At 45.2% G+C, this 21,951-nt stretch overlaps 1 protein-coding gene across 2 annotated transcripts in view; it reads right to left on the reverse strand.

The window, feature by feature from the left end:
* The window catches only part of HEATR4 (HEAT repeat containing 4), a 344,851-nt gene that overhangs the window by 295,049 nt on the left and 27,851 nt on the right, over positions 1-21,951 (reverse strand). For both annotated transcript variants that reach the window (XM_086937243.1, XM_086937244.1), the window contains exons 2-3: positions 9,795-10,714; positions 6,371-6,558 (exon numbers count right to left, since the gene is read on the reverse strand). In XM_086937243.1, the coding sequence (XP_086793369.1) occupies positions 6,371-6,558; positions 9,795-10,714 (1,108 nt within the window). The remainder of the gene's footprint in view (positions 1-6,370; positions 6,559-9,794; positions 10,715-21,951) is intronic.

Consider the following 21,951-nt stretch of genomic DNA (forward strand, 5'->3'; position numbering starts at 1 on the left):
AGCGCACCAATATATCACCAAGCCACTGTCACTGATCGAAAGTCAAAAGAATGATTTTTTTCCACTTCTCTTGGGTGTTAGGTGCCAATGACTGGCACTTCAACTAACCCAACGCAATATACACCATTTCCACAACAGATACCATTGGGACTCAATCAACCTGTGAGGTGTTTGCGTTGCCAGGGACAGTTATCTGATGTCTCCGCTGCCTTTCTGGGAGCACACACAATAGCTACAGCTTCTGACAGTCACTTCTTGCACGTCAGTTAGTGCAGAGGATTTTGGTGGTATGTGGCTAAGAGGTAGGTAAAATAACTCAAACCGGTGTTGCATGTAAATCTAGGGAATGACATCCCAAACAGAGCCACTCTTAGCCTCTCCCTATCAATATACATACCTCTAATGTTACCATTGCATGCATGCATGCATGTATAGAATGTGTTTAGCTTTTACAATCAACCTACATTTCTTTTTAAGTCACGCCTTTGTTGTGGGTGATGTCAGGTATGACCTTCTCCCCATCTTCTCACCACTTTCTGACCTCAAACCACACCGTCTCAATGAAGGTACAACAGGTCATACGTACAGGAAACATCATTGAACACACTTTTTGATCCTCAAGCTGCTATTCGGGTGTCGGGATTGTACAGTGGAGCTGTTGCAGTATTCTTTACATGTGTTTCATTATGTTTTTAGAAAATCAAAATCAACACTAACATATGACTTTATCGCCTATATATTCCTTTGTACGAGACATTTCTTGTGGCAGCACAGAGTAAAGGAAATGTATTCATATCAACAGTGTGTTTATAGATATCTCAATATAGTTGTTGTTAAGTAGTTCACCAGTGTAACTCCCCTAGTTGTCGTGTTCGAAGTGTTGAATGTGTGGGTTTGATCCCTATGTTTTAATTGTTCTCCACAGTGTGTTGATACATCTTCTAACTCGTATCTCTTGGTGAGCCTCAGTCCTCACTGGGAGTAGAGGGAAAGAGGGGTAATGAGGAGGGGATGAATGAAGCTCCAAAGCAGCGTCTATCCATGGCTTATGTTTACATAGTTGTTGCATCATTTCCGCCTCTAATACAGCTGCAGCCGCTCCATTAGAGCAGTGGAGCGCCACCCCCTGCCACCCCCTGCCAATAAAACTATCATAAAACGAGTTTTAAACCTTTTTTATTATTGTTTTATTTTAATCCCTTGGACCTGCCCCCAGGACTCTGACAAGTCTTGGGGCGGGTCCAGGGTATGGCACTACTGGTGGGGGAGTGGTGGGCACTCCCTTCACTGCGCATGAGGGTTTGGCCAGCCGTGTCAGGCCGGCCAAACCCTCATGCACAGTGAAGCTTCTCCAGTCCCAGCTGTGTTGATGGAGCTGGAGAGAGCAGGCCCAGCCTCCAAGTCTGCCTGGGAGCGCAAGTTGCCGGTGCTCAGGTCAATCCCGACACTGCTTTCATGCAGCCTAATAATTGGCTGCAGTCCATTCTGGGAGACTGGCCCAGAAGCAGGAGGAGCGCAATGTGGTGGGCGATGGTGGAGGGGGTGTTAAGGTAAGTTTATTTGTATTTGTATTTTTTTATTTATTTTGTCCCCGAACCCTCCTTCACTCCCCACTTCCCTCCTCTGACCCTGCCCGGCCCGCCTCCCACTTTGGCAGGGGGACTTGCCGCTACTGTTCTTATATATCCTCTAGAGCAGGGGTCTTCAAACTGTGGGGCGGGCCACCTAGGGGGGCCTCAAGTGATCCCAGGAGGGGGACCAAGCTCTAGCCAAAAGAAGCATTTTGCTGATAACATTGCTTTGTTTTCAGTGAACAAAAGGAGCTGCAGCAAGCCGTTTTATAATGGGCCATCAGTAACATCTTTTGTTATTTATATTGTAGCTGGGAGAAGGTGTCAAAAGGGAAGGGACTCCAAATATTCTTCAAACCCCCCACCCTCATTTCTAATAATCACACTGTGGATACTTTTGCACGTTAGTAAGGCCTGCTTGACCAGAATAGTATGTTTGGCAATCATGTATTTTATTGCATTTTTAAAACTGTAATAAAACTTATCTGCAATGTTTAAATAGGTCTAGACATATTTAAACATTGACAGTCAAATAGAATAATAAGTGTGAAAATGTTTGAGGGGGGGGCAATGATATTTTTATTTGCACACGGGAGGCGCAGCATTACAGAGGTTGAAGGTCACTGCTCTAGAGGGTCTGTTATTGTGTTTACTTCCCATTTGTGTCAGAAACGCCCCCCACTCAGTAAGAAATTATTGTGGGGATCATTTTTTAGGATAAAGGAAGCTGGGGTCCACAAATAAAAAGTAGAAACAGCGCCCTTGTAAGAACATTGTCGGCCATTATGGGCTTTAGCAGAAGATTGGGGGCAAGGCCAATTTCAGCCCTCATGAACATTTATAAATCTAAGTGCCTGTCTGTTGCCACATATGGCTGTTCACTATGGGGCTATGGTCCAACAGACTCTCTTCAAGTGACAGAGAATACATTTTTTAGATCAGTCTTGTCTGTACCCCATTCTACGCCATCTTACTCTATCCATTCGGAGTTGGGGGCAGGTTTTATAATAGACACAATCAGAGTGGCTCCTTTAATCATGTGGCTTAAGACTTGGCTGAACGATGAACTGTCCCTTAATCGGTCTATCTTCAAAGATTGTCTTTCACTTGATAATGTACATAAAATTAAGTGGCTGGCTTATGTAAAAAATGGGTTCAACATTCTGGGGAGATCTGAGCTCTTTTCCTCACCGGAAATAATTACACATAAAGACATTGCCATAACCAAAAGGGATGTGCATACGAGGTTGGCCTCAGTAAGAGAGGAAAAGGAGCTCATAAAACCAACTGTAAGCGCAAACCTTTTGGTTGCCAATATCCCTGGTCCTGAATTTTATCTTACCTTGGTTAACCGCCCATTTCATAGATTCCTTTTAACTCGCTTCCGTCTAAACATGATACATCTGATATTAGGTCAATATCCAACATGGTGTAAGCCTGAACAATCATTACCTTGTTCCTGCGATAATTTTTCTTCGCAGGACACCATGCATTTCATGATGTTTTGTAGTCATTTTATAGAGGAGAGGAGAAAGTTTCTTGTGCCTGTCCTCAAAAAGGCAGGGTTTTTGCAAGTTAGGCCAGCACTCCTCTACCTGCAGCTACTAAATAACCCTAGTGTCATCTTTCACGTAGCCAGTTATTTGGTGGGTGCTGTGCGTTCAAAGAACAGGCTTATGAGAAATGCGAGATTGACCATATCCTCATGAAGTTTGCATCTTGTTTTACAAAGGATACCGTGTATTGGGAGTAAAGACAACGGAGGAGAGATTAATTTTATATTGTGATAAATGTCGATTTTATGAATCTAGTGATGTATTTTTAAAGTTTATTCCTTTTCTTGTTTTTAATATGATTGTCTTTTAAAAAAAAAAAAAACTGAAGTATATTTTAAATCGTGAATGATGTGTGTTTTGTTTTGTATGAATTATTGATATTGTATATTTATTTTACCGCGCCTTTTGTTGATATTGATTTATCGAAATAAAGTATTTTGACTGACTATTGTGGCTCACCCCTCCCTTACAGTTAAGTAAGTGTGGTAGCTTTAAGTTCAACCCAGGTAGTTAGTTCTTTCCTCCATTGGACCAGCGGAGATCTTTTCTACAGCTTTGCTATTTGTCTTTGGCAAGAGGCAATGCTAAACCTGTGAGTCTATATTTTGCACTGCTTGGGTCTTCGAATTAGTCACAGCAGACATGCTCTAGGCCTCCTTTCAATCTCATGGTCTGTTATTTTGTTATTTTTGTTTAGTGTGCCATAAAAACAATAATTGGTCCAGTAGGACGACAGTGTGGGACAAGCCAGAACATATGTGAAAAGCGCCTGTAACCCAACAGCGTGGGCATCTGCCTGATGATGCTGAGAACATGATGTATAGCCTGCTAGCTGCCGAATATGTACGAGGTACTATGTTGCATTGCAATAGTTTAAATTGTGCGTAACGTGACACTGTTATGGGGTAGTTTCGCACCCTGCACTATTCTTTTATCAGGTTAATACTCCCCAATATCCTTTTACCAAAGACCCCATATGAACACCTGTTTAACCTTCATCATATTCATTTGTGCTTTTTGTGTTCATGTACCCACCTTTCTACTAGTTGCCAAAGTTATTACAATCTTATAACCACATGTGTCTCTGGGGTACCTTTTCCCAGTCTCCTTGTTATTAAAACAGTGTCATTAGCAGGTCAACCATCAGATACTGGACAGTGGGCATTGGATATTTCAGGGTTAAGGGCTGGAATGTGTGGTGTATTTGATTCTCGAGTAAATTCACAAGAGTTGTGATGGCAGCTTCAGAACAGCAACTCAAAAACAACATTTGGGTTGGGGGAATGAATTTACTTTTCAGTGCTACGTTTGACTTCTAGTTGAAGATTAGGCTTAAAGGCTTCTAGACTATTATTTGGACTTTGTATTCTCCAACACACAGTCAAGGGTAGAAATTTACATGGGCAGATATCCCCGCACCTAGATACCCTTTAGTGAAGTTCCTCAATCCATCCATGGACATTTCAGGTAACCAGCAAGACAGGAATGGCTATTTAAATGGAATTCATTATTATGATATTGTCTATAAAAGAATTCCAATCAAATTGAAGAAATTGAGGGAAACACAAATTTAGATATTACCTAACAGAGCATTAACTTACACAATAGCACTCCACGTGGGATAGCCGGAAAGATTGTCGCAACATGGTTTCTGCTACAAGATTGATAACGTACGGATAATAAATATTGCGAGAATGGCTTATGTGCCAATGTACGTTAGTGGAGCGGATAGGATCCCTTCCAACACTACAGCTGTGTGACTCACTGACTGCAGGGCATGGGGCACAGGATGAGGCTTATTTATTTCCATGCATTCACACCCTTAGTTCTCTGTAGAGCTTCATAGTGAGGTGAATAGGACACAGGAACAAGAGAAAAGTGAGAATTGTAAACAACTCCTACATCTTCCCTTACATTTGCATGAGGGGAATGTGCCTTGAAAATGGGCCAATTTACTGATCTCAGGTCTGGTTAACGAATGGCTCCGTGCCATCGAGGACACCAGGGGCCTCATTTATGAGAAATGACGCATCGCTGTGTGAAAGCAGCGATGCGTCTCTTCTCAGTGCGCACTCCTTGCGACATGATTGATGCGTCATATTTACGTCAGTATTTCTGACGTATCTGTAGGCGCAAAAGTGACGCATTGCTGGAGTGTGTCACAAAAGTGACGCAACTCCAGCAATGTGTACTTTTACATGGGCAAGTCCCATGTTGTTAGTGCCTGCGTCAGTCGTACGCCTGCCATGAAGCAGGCGTAAGATTTTGATGCATTAGCAGCCAAGAAATGGCGCAGTGAAATCTTATAGATTTCACTGCGTCACTTCCATGACCTTTTCTTGCGTCAAAACGCCCTGCTTGCATACATTATACCTGGCGCAGGTATAATGTGGCGCAGGGGTTTACAAAGTGACGCATCTACCTAGATGCATCACTTTGTAAATATGGAGCAACAAGGCGCATATTTTTACGCCACTGGTGCGTCATAAAAAGTGACGCACCGGTGGAGTAAAAGTGACGCACAGCCTCATAAATGAGGCCCCATGTTCCGACCCGGGTCATTTATTTACTTGGACTGTGCACTCTGCAAGTTGAGTTAACAGGGCTAAAATTTAACCGTCAGTGGTTTATAAATGGAAAACTGTGCTGGATTGGAACATGATGTTGCTGAATGGATTTGGCAACATTGCGGTGTAACTCCTCGCTAAGGCGCCACAAGAGCATGCTATGGTTTACGCCTCCACATAAAAAAACATGACTTTGCAGTTAAACGTAAATCAAAGAGACATTTCGAGTATATCAGCATTTGCAGAGTTTTGATACTGCTATGCAACATATTAAAACATACTTTTAGAAATCCTGACACTTGGTTTGTTTTGGTTCAACCGTTTCAGTGCTCATGCATATTTATTTTAATTAATTCAGCATTTATAGGACACAGAGGGAAAACCGAGTGCTTTACAGATAACACTGTGAAACATTATAGCAAGAAAAAATAATTAAATGAGGAAGGAGGCGAAAAAAGAGGTAAGAGCTGCGAGTATGACTTGAGGAGGTGGCCTTGTGGAAGAGCAGGTTTAGGACTATTCTAAAGTTCTCTGGAAAAATAATCTTCCAGCTTTTAGGGGGAAAGAGTGAGTGTGCTTGATTTAAACTGCATAAACGTGAAACCTTTGTAGACATGCGGCATGAAAGAATAAATGCACAGTAGAAAGCAGTAAGAAACAAGGCTGAGACCATTACCAGAGTAAAGTTCGTGCTCAAAGGGGTTTTCGGTAGAAAAAACATATTTGCCAGCAAGGGGATTCATCACATCCTGCAGTGTCAACGGAGGTGGTGGATCAAAGTGCACCAGTGGCAAAGCATCCCCCGTCCTGTTCTGACTGCCCGGCTCATCATCAATCGTCTTTGGGGGGCAATATGAAGGCACCCTGGAACAAGAAACACGGTCTCACACTCAAAGGAGATGGAGAGAGAGAAAACATTGTCAACAAAAGAATACGTTGCTATTAAAGATCAGCGAAATCACAACAGCAACATTTCTGCAGCATTTTCACTGCATACCCCTTATGCCTTGATTCACAGTCGGTCTGCACCTACCTTTGAACTTGCTCTGCATAGCTGGGAATCCAACTGGTGTACTGGGTTAGAAGGCCAACTTCCAGTGCTCAGAAAAGGAAGTGCAGGACCCCTAGGTTTTTCTTAGGGCCTCATCTCTGCCTCGCCTTGATTCCACCTCATGCCTTTTTCCTCAAACGCCCCACACTTCTGCCTCTTTATCTCACTCCTGCATGTAGTTTTTCATCCCTGCTTATTGACTTTGTCACTGTTTTCCTATATTCACTTTCTCCTTCTTTCTCCATTTAATGGCTGTCTCTGGATCAAAGTCTGATGATGAACAATAAGTCCCAGCCCCCAAAAATAAGAGATGCTGCCCACCACCTGCAACCACTCGCTCAAATTAGACACCGTCAACTTCCATTCATTCCGCTTGCCGGTATGTTTTTGTTTGGTGTGCTCTCTGGCTTGATGCAGTCAGTTTCTCTCCTGAACTCGTTTCATCCTTGTCTGCTGGTCCTTACCTCATTCCTCCTCATCATTATCTCCCCTTTCACCCTTCTTCTTGTTAGAACTCTCTCCACTTCTACCCCTGAAATCACCCTTGAGTCTGCTGCTGACGTCACATCACCTGAGTCCTTCTTTTATCTAAAGATGGCTTCAGGTGAGGTGGTTGTTAAAATCCACCAAAGACCCCACCACCGCAAAACTCAACTTCCAGAGAGGAATGCAAAAAGTGGCAGGCTGGATGACCAACAGTTGCCTGAAACTCACCAGAAGAGAGAAAACAGAAGTCCTCATCCTCGGAACCACCCCTTCAGCTTGGGACAACACCTGCTGGCTCACTACCCTCGGAAGCCCACCGACCCCCTCAGACCACGCCAAGAACCTCGGCATCATACTTAATCCATCGCTCACCATGAACCAACAGGTCAACACCGTCACCTCCAGCTGCTTCAACACCCTCTGCATCCTCCGAAAGACCTTCAAATGGATTCCCCCCCGAATCGAGGAAAACTGTCCCCCACACACTCATCACCAGCAAGCAAGACTATGGTAATGCACTATACGGCAGCATCCACAAGTCCCTACTCTGCAAATTGTAAACAATGCAGAACACTGCGGCCAGACTCGTCCTCGGCATCCCCCGGCACGAACACATCAGCCAACACCTGCAGGGACTCCACTGGCTTCCCTTGGAGAAGAGAGTCACCTTCAAGATTTTCACTCACACCTACAAATACCTCAACCACAAAATAAACTTCCACGTACCCAAAAGGAACCAGCGTTTATCCAACCTCGTACTGGCTGAAACCCTGCGCATCCTTAGGGTCAGATCAGGCGGAAGATCGTTCGCCCACATCGCAGCCAAGACCTGGAACGAGCTACCGGCAGACATCAGATGCACCCCCTCCCAGAACACCTTCAGGAAGACCCTGAAGACCTGGCTCTTCAGCTGTACCGAGTGGCTCACGGCTGAACGGTGCGGCATACCCCCCCCCACCCCCTCACTGGTGAGTAGCGCGCTTACAATTCACTGATTGATTTAATATAAGACAGTAGTCAAAGTAATGCGGGAAAATTGGCCTGCAGGGAGAATCTTGCTTTGAATTCGCTGTGGAAGATGGCAGTGCAGCCCAGGTGAACATATGTTCATGGATGCCACTCTATCAACCTTTTTCTTAGGGGTGCAAATACAGCTGTGTAGGACTAGACCTCATGGCTGTGAAAGCGCAGGAGTACTGTAGGCCTTCAGGCGGGACCAATGCTACTGGGAGGACACCTTTCTGAATGAGAGGTAGTCTGTGCTTTGAAGTTTATAGGGGGCCTGGATATGATTGTCAGCCACGGGTTTGTGTGGTTACTGGCAGGCACTTTTCACATTTAAAAACATGTGTAATTGGGTCCTGCTTTATTTCACAAATTTCAAGTTCGTTTTTCAAATGCCATCTATTTTATTCTAATCCTCTTTTAACTCATTTAATATTTTTTGTTTTACTATCTATTTTTTACAAAGTCTTGTCTGAATATGAAGTTATGTATATCTTATTTATTGGTGAATGGCTTTAAGCGGACTCTTCTACCAAATACACATCTAATGAGAAAAGCTCGGTACTTAGCCAACCACCAAAATGTTGCGACAAATGGACTCCCAGGTCCCAGCGGTTCACCAATGTGACTGAATAACCGAGCCTTGGTACAGTGTTCTGCTGAGACCCCACCTATACATTTAGCCATGTTCCACTAAAGTAAAGGCCAATGAAATCTGTACAGATGAACATCGATAGAAACACCAAACGGTATACTGGGATGTGCACACAAAGAGGCGCCCCATTTACCCCTTTGAGGAAGAAGCAACCTTGATTCTAGAACAGAAATGAAGAGTTTGAAATCTATATATTGGATCGAAAAGCATCCTGGGAGACTATCTAGCAGGGCGGGGTTGTCATATTAAGATTGTTTTATGAACTCCCCCTGAGTGTGTAAGTTCTCTGTACAACTTTCCATATATTTTCTTTTCTCCAATCCCAAAAACCAGGAAAGCCAGGCATGGTGGTAGACCTTTCCTCTTCTTGGTTGCTAAACTGTGCAACTTACTTCACCTAGATATCTTTCTATCTACTGCCCACCAACAATTTGGGAAAAAACATCAACGCTTGGCTGTTTAACTTACACTCTCTCCTGCCTCTATTTAGCTGGAGCTCCAGACACCCGTTGCAGTTTAACAGAGCGCTTTACAAGTTTTTCATTCATTTATTTTCCATAACAATCCCCATTAGAAAGCTTGAAAGACACTGGATTCCTCAGATTTGTGTGCTTCAAAATCTACATTTGTTATTGATGTCTTCACATCCAACAGAGTTTAAGGTCCAAAATCAAACAGTTGAGGCAGAAATATCAGGAGGACAGTGTTTTTCTCTTTTTCTGTTTTTTGCTAAGTGATATTTTTCTACCCTTCACTTTTCCGGTTATGGAAAAAAAATGTGGTTGAATGGGATTAGGAAAAAGGAATGACATGGATGGAATGGGTCAGGTTTTTCACCAAGATCCCACGTGGCAATCTAGCACATTCAGGTATCTGTGAATTTGTTCTCAAAGAGTGTCTTACCTATAATAGACAGGAAGGGGTATGTCAGGTTCCTTTTCCTTCACAGGGGTTGGTGCACGCTTTCTATTAGCTTCTTCCTGTTCCTCAAAGGTCGCAAAATCAGACTCAACCATGGGCTCCTCTGTAATGAGATTATGCAAGCTATGGAAGCCGAACCGCAGACGTAGGCGATCCCGGGCCACACCAGGAGCTGCTTGATGGCTCATGATCCACTGAGCTGTGTTCTTGGTCAGCTTCTTCAGTATGTCTTCTTCCCAACCTCTCTCAGATGGTGTTTCCACCGTGCTTTTGTCGGTTGTTTCGTATGTCTTAGCTGTGGTGGGACCAGAGGCCGCCTCCATTGGTTCTGTTACAAATATCCTTGAAGGAGTCGCCTTATCAGCAACAGGAATAGCGGATGGGGGGACAGCCATTATAGTGGTCAGGCTCTCAGTGACTTTAGACTTAAACAAAGGCTCCCCTAGAGACAGTGGAGGTCTGGCAGGGGTTTTCTGAGGTTTAGGAACTACACCTCTCAAAAGGCAGAGTTGGTGTTTCGGTGGATTTGTTTTAATTGACCTTTTCAGAGCATGTCCTTTCCTCTTAATGTCTGGAAGGATGTTTGAAACATCATATAGAACGCTGGCATCCCACTCTTGGTAGGGAAGGCTTTCAAGTCCACGTTGCACCACCACATCCTTCGAGAAGCTGAGGTCTGAAGCTACACTTCTGAGGTACTCTGCTTGGAGATGCACTGAGTGGCGGTGGGGCAGATTGCTGCGCAAGAGATGCAAGGAAGTGTTCAGTGTCACCGGGATAGCTTCTGGGGCATCTCCCTGTGGAAGCTTTACTACCCCAGATGAGGGAAATTGGCAATGCTTGGGACTGCGGAGTGCGACGTCCATCCTAGTTACCAACAATACAACCTGTCCAGGCAAATACTGCAAAGAATAAGTAAAACAGCTTAATATTGAGAATAAACAATATTTTAAAAAATAATATATGCATTTATCTTTACTACTGCTATGCACATTTTTGCTGTTAAAAAAACATAATTTTTTTATTCTTGCAAGGCGTGTATGGCTTTACAATCCTGGACAAATTAAATTCCCACTGGCAGGAAAAGTCCCCAGAGACCTGTAATAGTCCATGTTGTCTGCATTCTCTGTCGCCATTCCTCTGTGCTCCATATCTGAATTGCAGAGCACGCATATAATATAATAAACTTTCAGCTTTGAAAACTATCAATATTACTACAAAGTTGGGCATTTACAGGGAAAGACATTTTTGTTAGAACCTCTCCTTTGAAACCAACAGCATACACAAGTGTCATAAATTTATGTTCCTTTTTTTTATTTACTTACTTTTTTAATACAACTTTTCTGTTCGAGGAATCCAACACATTTTAATGTGAATATGCTGAAATTCATTTTTAGATTTATATAAGACTCATTTGACTTAATATCTTTGTGGCTAATGAGTACTTATGTATTGTTGTTGACTAAAATAATTATAATTCTCCCTACTTACTTTACGGAAAAAGAACAAGTGATGGACAGAATGTTAAACAATGTCAAACATTCACCCCAGTGTAGAGAGCTGGGCCTAACTCTATCGTTTATTTTGCTCCCCGCGCCATTCCTGTTTAAACCCAGCCATATGCAAATCAGTCTTGGCCCTGCTTCCAATGGGAACAGTCCAGCACCAACTGCCAGGCCAGGTCCTACCTGGTCCAGAAACAAGCATTCTGGGGCCTGTTTTGGGATTTCACCCCTCATCAGCCAGACAGGCTTGACTCCAGTGGCCTGGAGAGTTTGGGACCAACGTATGGGCCTACCTGTCCATTCAGGGTGACAATGCAGAAAGAACAATTGATGGACAGAATGTTGAACAATGTCAAACATTCACCCCAGTACCGAGATCTCGGCCTAAATCCATAGTTTTTTTGCTCCCATTGCCATTCTAGTTTAAAGCCAGCCATATGCAAATCAATCTTGACCCTGCTCTCCATGGGAACAATCCAGCCTCAACTGCAAGGCCAGATCCTCCCTGGACCAGAAACAAGCATCCTGGGACCAGCTTTGTGGTTTCACCCCTCATCAGCCAGGCTAGCTTGACTCCAGTGGCATGGAGAGCATACCCATCCTACTCGGGGTGACAAATGCAAAAAGAGCAATTGATGGACAGAATGTTGAACAATGTCAAACATTCATCCCAGTACAGAGACCTGGGCCTGGCTTGGCAGTTCAGGGTGGACTGTTCCCATGAGGAACAGGGTCAAGACTGATTTGCATATGGTTGGGTACAAACTGGTGTGGCAAAGTGAGCTAAAGAATGATGGATTAAACCTAGATCTTTGTGACTGGGAGTGACGTTTGCATTATTTAGCATTCCATCCATCATTTGTTCCTTTTGCTTTTGTCACCTTAAGTGGGAAGGGAATGCCTAGACGTGGGTCCTGTGCTCATTGCACCACAGGATTCAAGCGAGCATGGCTGATCAGGGTTGATGCCCCGAAACCGGTTCCAGGGTGCTTGTTTCTGGTCCAGGGAGGACCTGGCTTGGCAGTTCAGACTGGACTGTTCCCATGAGGAACAGGGTCAAGACTGATTTGCATATGGTTGGGTACAAACTGGTGTGGCAAAGTGAGCTAAAGAATGATGGATTAAACCTAGATCTTTGTGACTGTGGGTGAATGTTTGCAGTTCAAAATTGTGTCCATCATTTATTCCTTTTACTTACTATAGGGGGCAGCTTCCACATCACAATAACCTATGGGCCCGATTCACAAAGGTAAACTGAGACGAAAGTCTAACTTTATGACTTTGAGGATACACAAAGGTAATTTACGAGTAGTAAAGTTAGACTTTTGTCTCGGATGAACTTAAGTTTTGGTCTTAAGTTTAGCTGAGACCAAAACTGAGACAAAAGTCTAACTTTACCACTCGTAAATGCCCTTTGTGAATACCGAAAGTCGTAAAGATAAACTTTCATCCCAGTTTACCTTTGTGAATCGGGCCCATTGTGTTTAGAGCATGCTCACACAAGCCGTAGTTGAGGTATCTGTCCCTTTGCTCCATGTCATGGCTTGCTTCACCAATGGATACACTGTACCTAGGGAGATTCCTCATGCACCACAGTGTTGGCTATTATGATAATAGTCCATAAGATTCACTTTTTTAATAAAAAGAAGTAGCAACATAAAAATCTGGGAAGATCCCCTTCTATTCGCACTTGCGTGGAGCCCCTGGCGGCGATTATTCGCCAGGACCCCCTTGTCCAAGGGTGGGCCTGGAACGCGAGCCATATAGATAAAATAGCCCTCTACGCGGATGATGTGGTCCTGTACCTGGCAGACCCAGCGACCTCGGGTCCCAAGAGCTTGCTCTCCATTGCGGCCTTCGGACGAGTCTCCGGACTCCGGCTTAACGCGGCTAAGTCCACGCTGGTCCCATTACACCCATCGAGGGAATGCTACGACTGGCAGTCGAACATCCCCCTACGGCACCACTCCGTCAAATATTTAGGGATATGGGTAACTCTTCTGTCGGACCTTGAATGGGCACTAAATATCGCCCCCTTAGTTGCCCGGACGAAGGCTGATCTTAAAAAGTGGCAGGCGCTCCCTCTTAACCCTCTAGGGAGAAGCTCACTCTTCAAAATGATGATCCTCCCGCGCTTCCTATATGTCCTGCAAACCACTTCCATCCCCCTCCCCCATGCCTAGTTCTGCGAGCTTGACCCGCTTTCTGTGGGGGAACGGTCGCTCGCGTATGTCCCTGGCAGGCACCCGAATCCCCCCTTATGACGGGGGACTGGGAGTGACTCACCTCTTCCTCTACTACCTCGCCTTCAAACTCATGGTTGTCCATGACTGGTATGCGGGCGGCTGGTCCGACCCGGCGTACCGGGTGGAACTCGAGGTGATGGAGTTTCCCCGTATCCAAGCCTTGCTGTATGGCAGCCCGTTGCCGCAATCTATGGCCCCCATTACCAGAACGATCTTCATGGCCTGGCGGGCAGCTCTGCGTTACACGGATGGGACCACAAACTCACTAGGCAGACGCTGCTGTGGCATGGTACCTGGCTCTGGGAAGTTGCGGCCTTGGACGGATTCCGCCGGTGGGATCTGGTTGGCGTTTCGATCCTGGGGGATGTTTGGGTCGGGGACCACATCCGGCTTTCGCGGACCTACAGCGGAACCATGCCCTCTCCCATACATAGCACTTTCGGTACCTGCAACTGCGCCACACGCTCCAGACCCATCTCCCACTGCCAGTCCCCCTCCCAGAATTGAGTGCCCTAGAGGCCCAGGTGATGATGGGGAACTTGGGGAGGGGATGGGTGCCCCGCATCTACCGCTCCCTAGTTAATAATGGGTCCGCATCCCTGGACACGCTGCGCGCTCGTTTAGCCCCTGGAGGAGGCGGACTGGAGGGATGCCCTTATGGCGCCCAGAACCCTGACTGCCTCTGCCAGACTACGTCTGGTCCAGATCTATTACCTGCACGCGGCCTACCTTTCCCCTGAGCGCCTCTTCCGCGCCTGCCTGCGACCCTCCCCGGATTGCGCAAGGTGCGGATCGTCACCCACGGACTTCTACCACATGGTGTGGCTTTGACCTGGACTGGAGAAGTTTTGGAGGGGAGTAGAACGAGAACTCATGCAAGACCTGGGCTGGGAGATTCCACACGAGCCACTGCAATTGTTGTTGGGGATTTTGAGTGATCTGGATGGATCCAGGGTGGACAAACGCCTGCTGGGGACTGCGATAGCGGTGGCCAAAAGAGATATAGCAAGGCACTGGTCCCGGGCAGCGCCGCCTACTGTGGGGGGATGGAGGAGGGGGTGTTGATTGGTGCAGGGCCCAGGAGGAGGCCCTCTTTGAAGCTAGAGGGGCAACGGAACTGTTTCACAAAATTTGGGGGAAGTGGTTCAATCTATTGCCACCGTGATTGGAGATGTACTGTATGCATTATGACTCTATATTTGTTCCTATGAATCTATGTATGGACTGGAGATGGATGACTCGACCTACTCGAACTGCTGGTAATATTCTGCTGCATGACTTGTATGAGCTGCGCCCAATGAATTCTATTTGCTGTTCTAAAAACCTAATAAAGTTGATTATCAAAAAAAAAAAATCTGGGAAGATAACATGTTTACATAATAGATATCAGCTGGCATCTAAATAGTTCATGCCTGCCTGTGTTTCCAAATTTTCCAAGCAGCCCTTAAAACACATGGTAAAGAATATGTCCAAGAACTCGACCAAGCAGCCTTTTACCTCAGACATTTAAGGATGCAGATTGATAGTTACCAGAGACATCTCTCCCCCCTCTTTTGTAAATGGGTTGCGTAATGGCATTTCACCATGCAGTAAAGAGCCATCCCGTTCTGACCACCGCTGGTCATAAATCATCTTGATGGCTACATCCATGACTCCCTCAAAACAGACAAACCCTCTTCTAAATAAATTCCCTGATTTTTAATACCTACAAATTCTTTATTATGGTTTTAGGGTGAAGTGCTCCCCACTACAAAAAGGTTGAAAGATTTGATTACCTTGGGATTACAAGGGACAATACCGACATGTGGAAATCTCAATTACATTTATACTGTTACATAACTCTTCAGCAGTTGCTAAGAGTATATCTCCTGTCAACTGCTGAAGATCTATGGAACCGTATAGTAACACATAGGTTAATTTTGTGACTTTTGTTGTTTACCCTGACATGGATTGTGGCTGTTGTTCAAGAAGGGTTAACTCCACACTCATTCAGCAACTCATTTTCTCACTTGTATTCTTATCTGTTGGTCGGTTTGTTTGCAAGTGGAATCAATACACAGATGACTATGCCTTTTGCTTACATTGCAAAGACACAAGAGAAGATATAGACCATCTATTATTTTTTAGCCATTGTATAAAAGAGCAATAAGGACATGGCTTCGACCTCTTTGCTTGAACTCAGGCACCAAGCATGATCCGAAAGTTTCCAGACTATTCTGAACAGACACCAATCATCTTATCATTTTTTGTATAAGTAAATTTCTTTACATTGTCTGGCTTCGAAGGAAGAGGCTAGGTCTACGGCTCTGACATTTTATTTATTTATTATTAAATACTGCTGGCTCTTAGTATACATATAGCTGAGTTGTTTGTCTGGAACTAAGGGTGGGTGAATGAACATTGATGATGTATGCTATGCATTAAAGCATTTGTACATACAATCTTTTCATCGTTGTATAACTATTTTAACATAGACGTTGTGCAGGCATTTATCTCAGACATTGCAAAGCCAGTATTGATAGTCTATGTTTTGTAATAATGGACTTGTATATAGAACCTCCTTTATCAACCTTTTAGTCTAATCAATTGTATTTAATGTCATATTGTATTGTATGGGGGTTCTTCCCAAAATAAACAAAATATGACTATTACCGCATAAAGAAGCAAGCTGTGTACTTCAAACGGGCAGTGAGCAGCCAAACGCACTCATTTGGACATAACTTGGACTTAGCACTTACACACAACCTTGCTACCTCCAATCGAGATCTGTCTTAGATGCTCCACCACTTAGATGTCCTTCTAAGCCCTGTAATAGATAGTTTAATCGTTTACGTAGCATGGAAAATAGGGTCCCATGAAAGTTCTAAAAATGAAATCCCATTAATCAGGTCTGTGTCACACAGCCTATAAGAAACATTTAGTCACTTCAAAGGCAGAGCTTCATGAAAAGGCATGGGCAGATCTGCAATCTGCCAGTTAGGCTCAGGATTATACCACGTTTTGGTAGTTGGTTAACAATCATTTGTAACACATGATTCTCAGTGTGCTCTACATGCAAATATTTGGGTCAGTGACTGGTATGATTTTTTGTCAAAACTTTGTAGAGATTCCAAAAATAACTAGAAGTCATGATCCTGAACACTGGGCAAGCTATGTCATCCCTTTGGTCTTTACATACAGTGAGGCCGTAACCTCTTCAAGAAACAATCCATCTAACAAACTACCAGGTCCAGATAACGTTCCAATAGCATTACAGATTCATAAACAGTGATTATGATTGTCATAGTGAATGCCAGGGTTTGAAAATCTATCACTGACTCATGGACTATATTAATCAATCATCATTATCCTATTCAAAAAGGGCAATAGGAATGATTTTTAATGTCACCGGGTGTATTCTATTGTTAGACTCTCTAGTAAAATCATAGCACTCTTGTGTCAGGCCTTCAATAGTAGAATACCGACATAAAGATTCGGCCTCAAGTCTAGTATGGATTCAGTCCTGGTTTAGGACCAGTTTTGAAATTTGCACCTAATGTTAATTTCTACACATCCATTTGTACAGAAAGGCACAATAGCTCTTACCTTCATGGACCTGGTCACGGCCATTGGCTGTGTAAACGGTGAGACGTTTTGGAACATACTGGCACTGAGGGGACTAGAGCCTACTTTATTGGATCTAATCAGCAAGTGCATGTTATTCTATACATTAGTGTTAGGGAGGGTGGACAGATGTCTTTTCGTCCGTGAAAGGCGTGAGATAGGCCCACGTTCTGGGCCTTTTCCTCTTTACCCTTTGTATTGATCAATGGAGGAGGTTGAGAAAAATGGATAAGACACGCACCAACAGGGGTTGTAGAGTTTGTAAGGTTGTCGCGTGCTGCTGGGGCTTCGCTCTCTGAACCACAGGGCGTTTGGAAGTAGAACAAAAAGGCAAATCCTGATAGGAGTTGTCCCTCTGCGCACAGCGTAAGTGATACCCAAAAGGGTATAATAAAGTTAGTGGAAGCGATGAGTTTGTCCATCATTAATTTTAATTCATTAATGGTTTTCAAATGTCAAGAATTTATTCATTCCAAATTCGATGCAAAAGGTATATCCAAAATGCTTTGTTCTGTATCCCTATGCATTTCGGGCCTCCATAGGCCCTTCTTCAGGGGAAATCTTGAAAGCATTTCAAAAGGCAGTCACAAGCTGCTGTTCGCGTACAGGTGAACGTGCATCTATGCATATAAAGCATTTTGGATATACCTTTTGCATCGAATTTGGAATGAATACATTCTCGATATTTGAAAACCATTAATGAATTAAAATTAATGATGGACAAAACTCATCGCTTCCACTAACTTTATTATACCCTTTTGGGTATCACTTACGCTGTGCGCAGGGGGACAACTCCTATCAGGTTTTGCCTTTTTGTTCAATGGAGGAGGTTCCCAAAACCCATCAGCACAGGAAGTGACATCCCTGGATCTCCTATAATCCACCAAAATAGGAAGTGACAGCACTGAATTTCCCATCATACATCTGGACAGGAAGTGACATTACTGATTCCCCAGCTAAAACCATTTTTAAAAAAAGAAACCAAGCAAAAGGACCTCATTTCCCATCAACACAGGAAGTGGCATCACTGTATCTCCCATCATGCACCTACACAGGAGATGACCATTGAATTATTTCCCATCATACATCTAGACAGGAAGTGATATTACTGGTTTTCCCGCCAATACTGTCTTCAAAAGAAGAAGTCAAGCAAGAGGACTTAATTTCCCATCACCCATCAGCACAGGAAGTGACATCACTGGACCGCTCATCATCCACCTAAACAGGACATGACATTACTGAATTTCCCATCATACATCTGGATAGGAAGTGAAATTACTGGTTTTCCTGTCAAACCGTCATTAAAAGAAGAAGCCAAGCAAAAATACTTCATTTTTTATCACCCATCAGCACAGGAAAGGAAATCACGACACCTTGCACTCCTCCCCCTAATACGACCTACTTACTGGCATCTGCAACCAGATGTGCAGCAAACGGGCAGAGTGGGTGCGCTGATAGCATCGGAAAGGTGTGCCATAGGCAAGCCCGTCTGTACCCGTCCGTGCCTTGACCCGGCCAAGTGCCACGATCCCTGGTCCTATCACCACCCAGCAATACTCTGGAGCACTCCTTAATGCTGATTGATTGATTAAGTCGCAAAACCCCAGATGCTGTTCCCCTAACTGCTGCTGTGCCGCACCTCACACCACCATAGGAGTTTTCACCTACACCCACTGCTGGTTCTCCAGTGCCATACACCCACACCCCCCATGGTTTTTATTAACTGTACAATAAAGCATTTACTTACTTACACACCCCCCATGCAAATACTAACAATGCCCTCAACACCGCATCCAAACATACACGCCATACAAGCACCAACATCACCTCAACCCCCACCCTACACCACACACCACAGCAGCCCGGCACATCAACAACCACACGCATGCATGCATGCTTCTCAACACACGATCACTCAGCAAACACAGAACCGAAATATGGGACCTATTGAGTAGCGATACACCTGACGCCCTCTTTATCACAGAGACCTGGCTCAATCCCTCATCTTCTCCTGACATCGCCACTGCAATCCCAGTAGCCTACAAAATCGCTCAACAGGAGTGCCTTCACAAGCCAGGAGGAGGACTTGCCATCATCTACAAGGAATCTATCAAATGCACAACATCCACAGAGAACGCCACCACATTCATGGAACATCTACACTTCAAGCTGCAAATCTCAGAAAACTTCACCCTAGGTGGAACCCTCTCCTACCGATCACCCAGACTACAAATGACCTTTACCAACTTTTTTTTTTTTTTTTTAAATTATTTTTATTGTTGCATCAGAAGTATCACAGATGTAGAAATTAGCATACAGTCGGGTGTCAACATTCCGCCCTGGCCGTCAGTTATGCAATTTTTATTAACTTTTTGTGTTTAAATAACATTTTCGTTCGCATACCACACACATCATGAGAACACTTAGCTCTGGAACTTGGAACATAAAAACAATATAAGAAAATCCATCAAATCCCCCGAAACAGCCGCGTGCCTACCCACCCCGACCCCCTTCCCCTCCCTGACACATTCCTCCCACTCAGTGCAACATCCACCCACCTCGCATATATGATCTGCGCCTTGAAGGTCTTGCCCGGCTATCAGAGCTCTCCTTCGTGCTGTCCGCTGTGGTCGGAGCTCCCCCTCCCTCCCATCCCCACCCCGTGAAGCCTCATTCCAGTCCATGGTATTGTCTCCATTTTGCCCATACCCTTCGAAACTTTTTTGGGCAGCCCCTGGCCTTGTAGGTCACTCTCTCAGCCGCCATGTACATATCTAGTCCCCTCCTCCATGCCTCCAAATCTGGTCTTTCGGGTGCCCCCAGTACTGTGCAATATCTCTTTTTGCTACAACGAAAGCCAACACCAGAAAGATAAGCTCCTAGTATATTGTTGGTCAAGGTTTTATATGTGAGTGACACCGCCCCGCCCAATATTCGTTCCTGTAGTAGTCTACCCTCTAGTGGTGCGTATTCCGGAAGGTCTGTAAATGCGATGTTTTGTGCTCTCCATGCGTGCCTCAGCTGTGCATACTTGTAGTACTGGGTGTTGTGCAAACCAAATTCTTCCCTTAGCGCCTGAAAGGGTTTCAATTCCCCCATCGCTATCACGTCGCCCACCGTTGAGATACCAATATCATCCCACCGCCTGAAGCCTCTCAATTTATTAAGTTCTCTCAGCCACGTGCAGCACCATAGTGGTGTCTGTCGGGTGGGTCTCTTGTCCCATCCCATTCGTTTAGTCGCCTTATGCCATGCCGTCAGCGTAATCTTCGTGGCCGGCAGGAACTGCTTACCCACCGTCCCACCATAGAGGTAGTGCAGAATGTTCCTGTTCAACCACTTGGACCTTTCTAATGCATAAGTAGGGTGATCGGCCGCCGCATGTAGCCACTCGTTAATCGGGGCAAGGTGTTCTGCCCAATAGTACGCCTCCAAGTTGGGGAGCGAAATCCCTCCACTGTACTGGTGGCGCTGAAGTGTGGGTAGGGCCACTCTCGGTTGTTTTCCTAACCATATGAATGCCCTCAGGTCTGCATGGATTATAGTCAAAGTCCCGGTTGGGAGCGGGTAGTATTCGTTTTGTAGTGCGTAAAGAAACTTCGGCAGCAGGACCATCTTATAGAGTGCTGCGCGTCCCAACAGGGTGAGTGGGAGCTGTCTCCATCTATCCATCTCTGCCGACGCTCCTACCATCACTCGGGCAACGTTTTTGTCAAAGGAGCGTTCCCTATCCCATGTTATATATACACCTAGATATTGAAAGCCTTCTTTTGTATGGATAAGTAGCCCTGGCAGGCACTCTCTCCGTTCCTTGCCTTGTGGATCATATATCACTGATTTGTGCCAATTTATAGTGTGACCCGCTCTTGCCCCGAAATCGCCTAGGTCTTTGAACAGTTCTGGGATTGTCTTGTCTGGGTCGGTAATGAACAACAGCACGTCATCGGCATACAAGGATATTTTCTCCTGCGTTGCGCCTGAGTCTCCCCATGTGAAGCCCCTGATCCCCTGATTTTGCCTAATCCGTATCGCTAATATTTCTATTGTAAGTGTAAAAAGAAGGGGGGACAACGGGCAGCCCTGGCGCGTTCCCCTGCCGATTGCAAATTCGCGTGACAGCCTCCCGTTAACCCGCACTCGTGCCCTCGGGTCCGAGTACAGTAGCTGTACCCATTTCAAAAACTCGGGGCCAAACCCAAACCGCTGGAGGGTCCCCATCAGGAAGGGCCAATGAACAGCGTCAAAGGCCTTCTCCGCGTCGAGGGAGAGGAACCAGTGGGGTTCGCTTCTCCCCCAAACCCCCTGTAGCCAATTGTGCGTGCGGCGGAGATTTAATTTGGTCGCCCTATCTGGAAGGAAACCGGACTGGTCCATGTGTACCAGATCCGTGATGACCTGCCGCAGACGTTTAGCCAGGACAGTGGCCAAAATCTTTGTTTCAATATTGAGGAGGGAAATTGGGCGGTAAGAGTTACATTCGACCCTGGGCTTTCCCTCCTTGTGAATCGGGACGATAGTTGCCAAGGCCAGATCAGGCGGTAGGCTCCCTTTCTGGTGTGCTGCTGTGAATAGTGCTTTTATATGTCGTTGCAGCAAATCCGCCGTGCGTTTGAAGAATTCCGCCGGGAAGCCGTTGGGCCCCGGTGTTTTCCCCGGTTTCAGCGATGCTATGGCTTCCGATATTTCCTCCAGTGTCAACTCAGGCTCTAAGGTCTTGCTGGCCTCAGGGGACAGAGTCGGCACCTCCATATCTCCCATGTAGTGTAAGGCATCCTCCCTGTCGCC

The sequence above is a fragment of the Lissotriton vulgaris genome, chromosome 9 (genome assembly GCF_964263255.1).
Source record: "Lissotriton vulgaris chromosome 9, aLisVul1.2, whole genome shotgun sequence".
In the NCBI taxonomy this organism is placed as follows: domain Eukaryota; kingdom Metazoa; phylum Chordata; class Amphibia; order Caudata; family Salamandridae; genus Lissotriton; species Lissotriton vulgaris.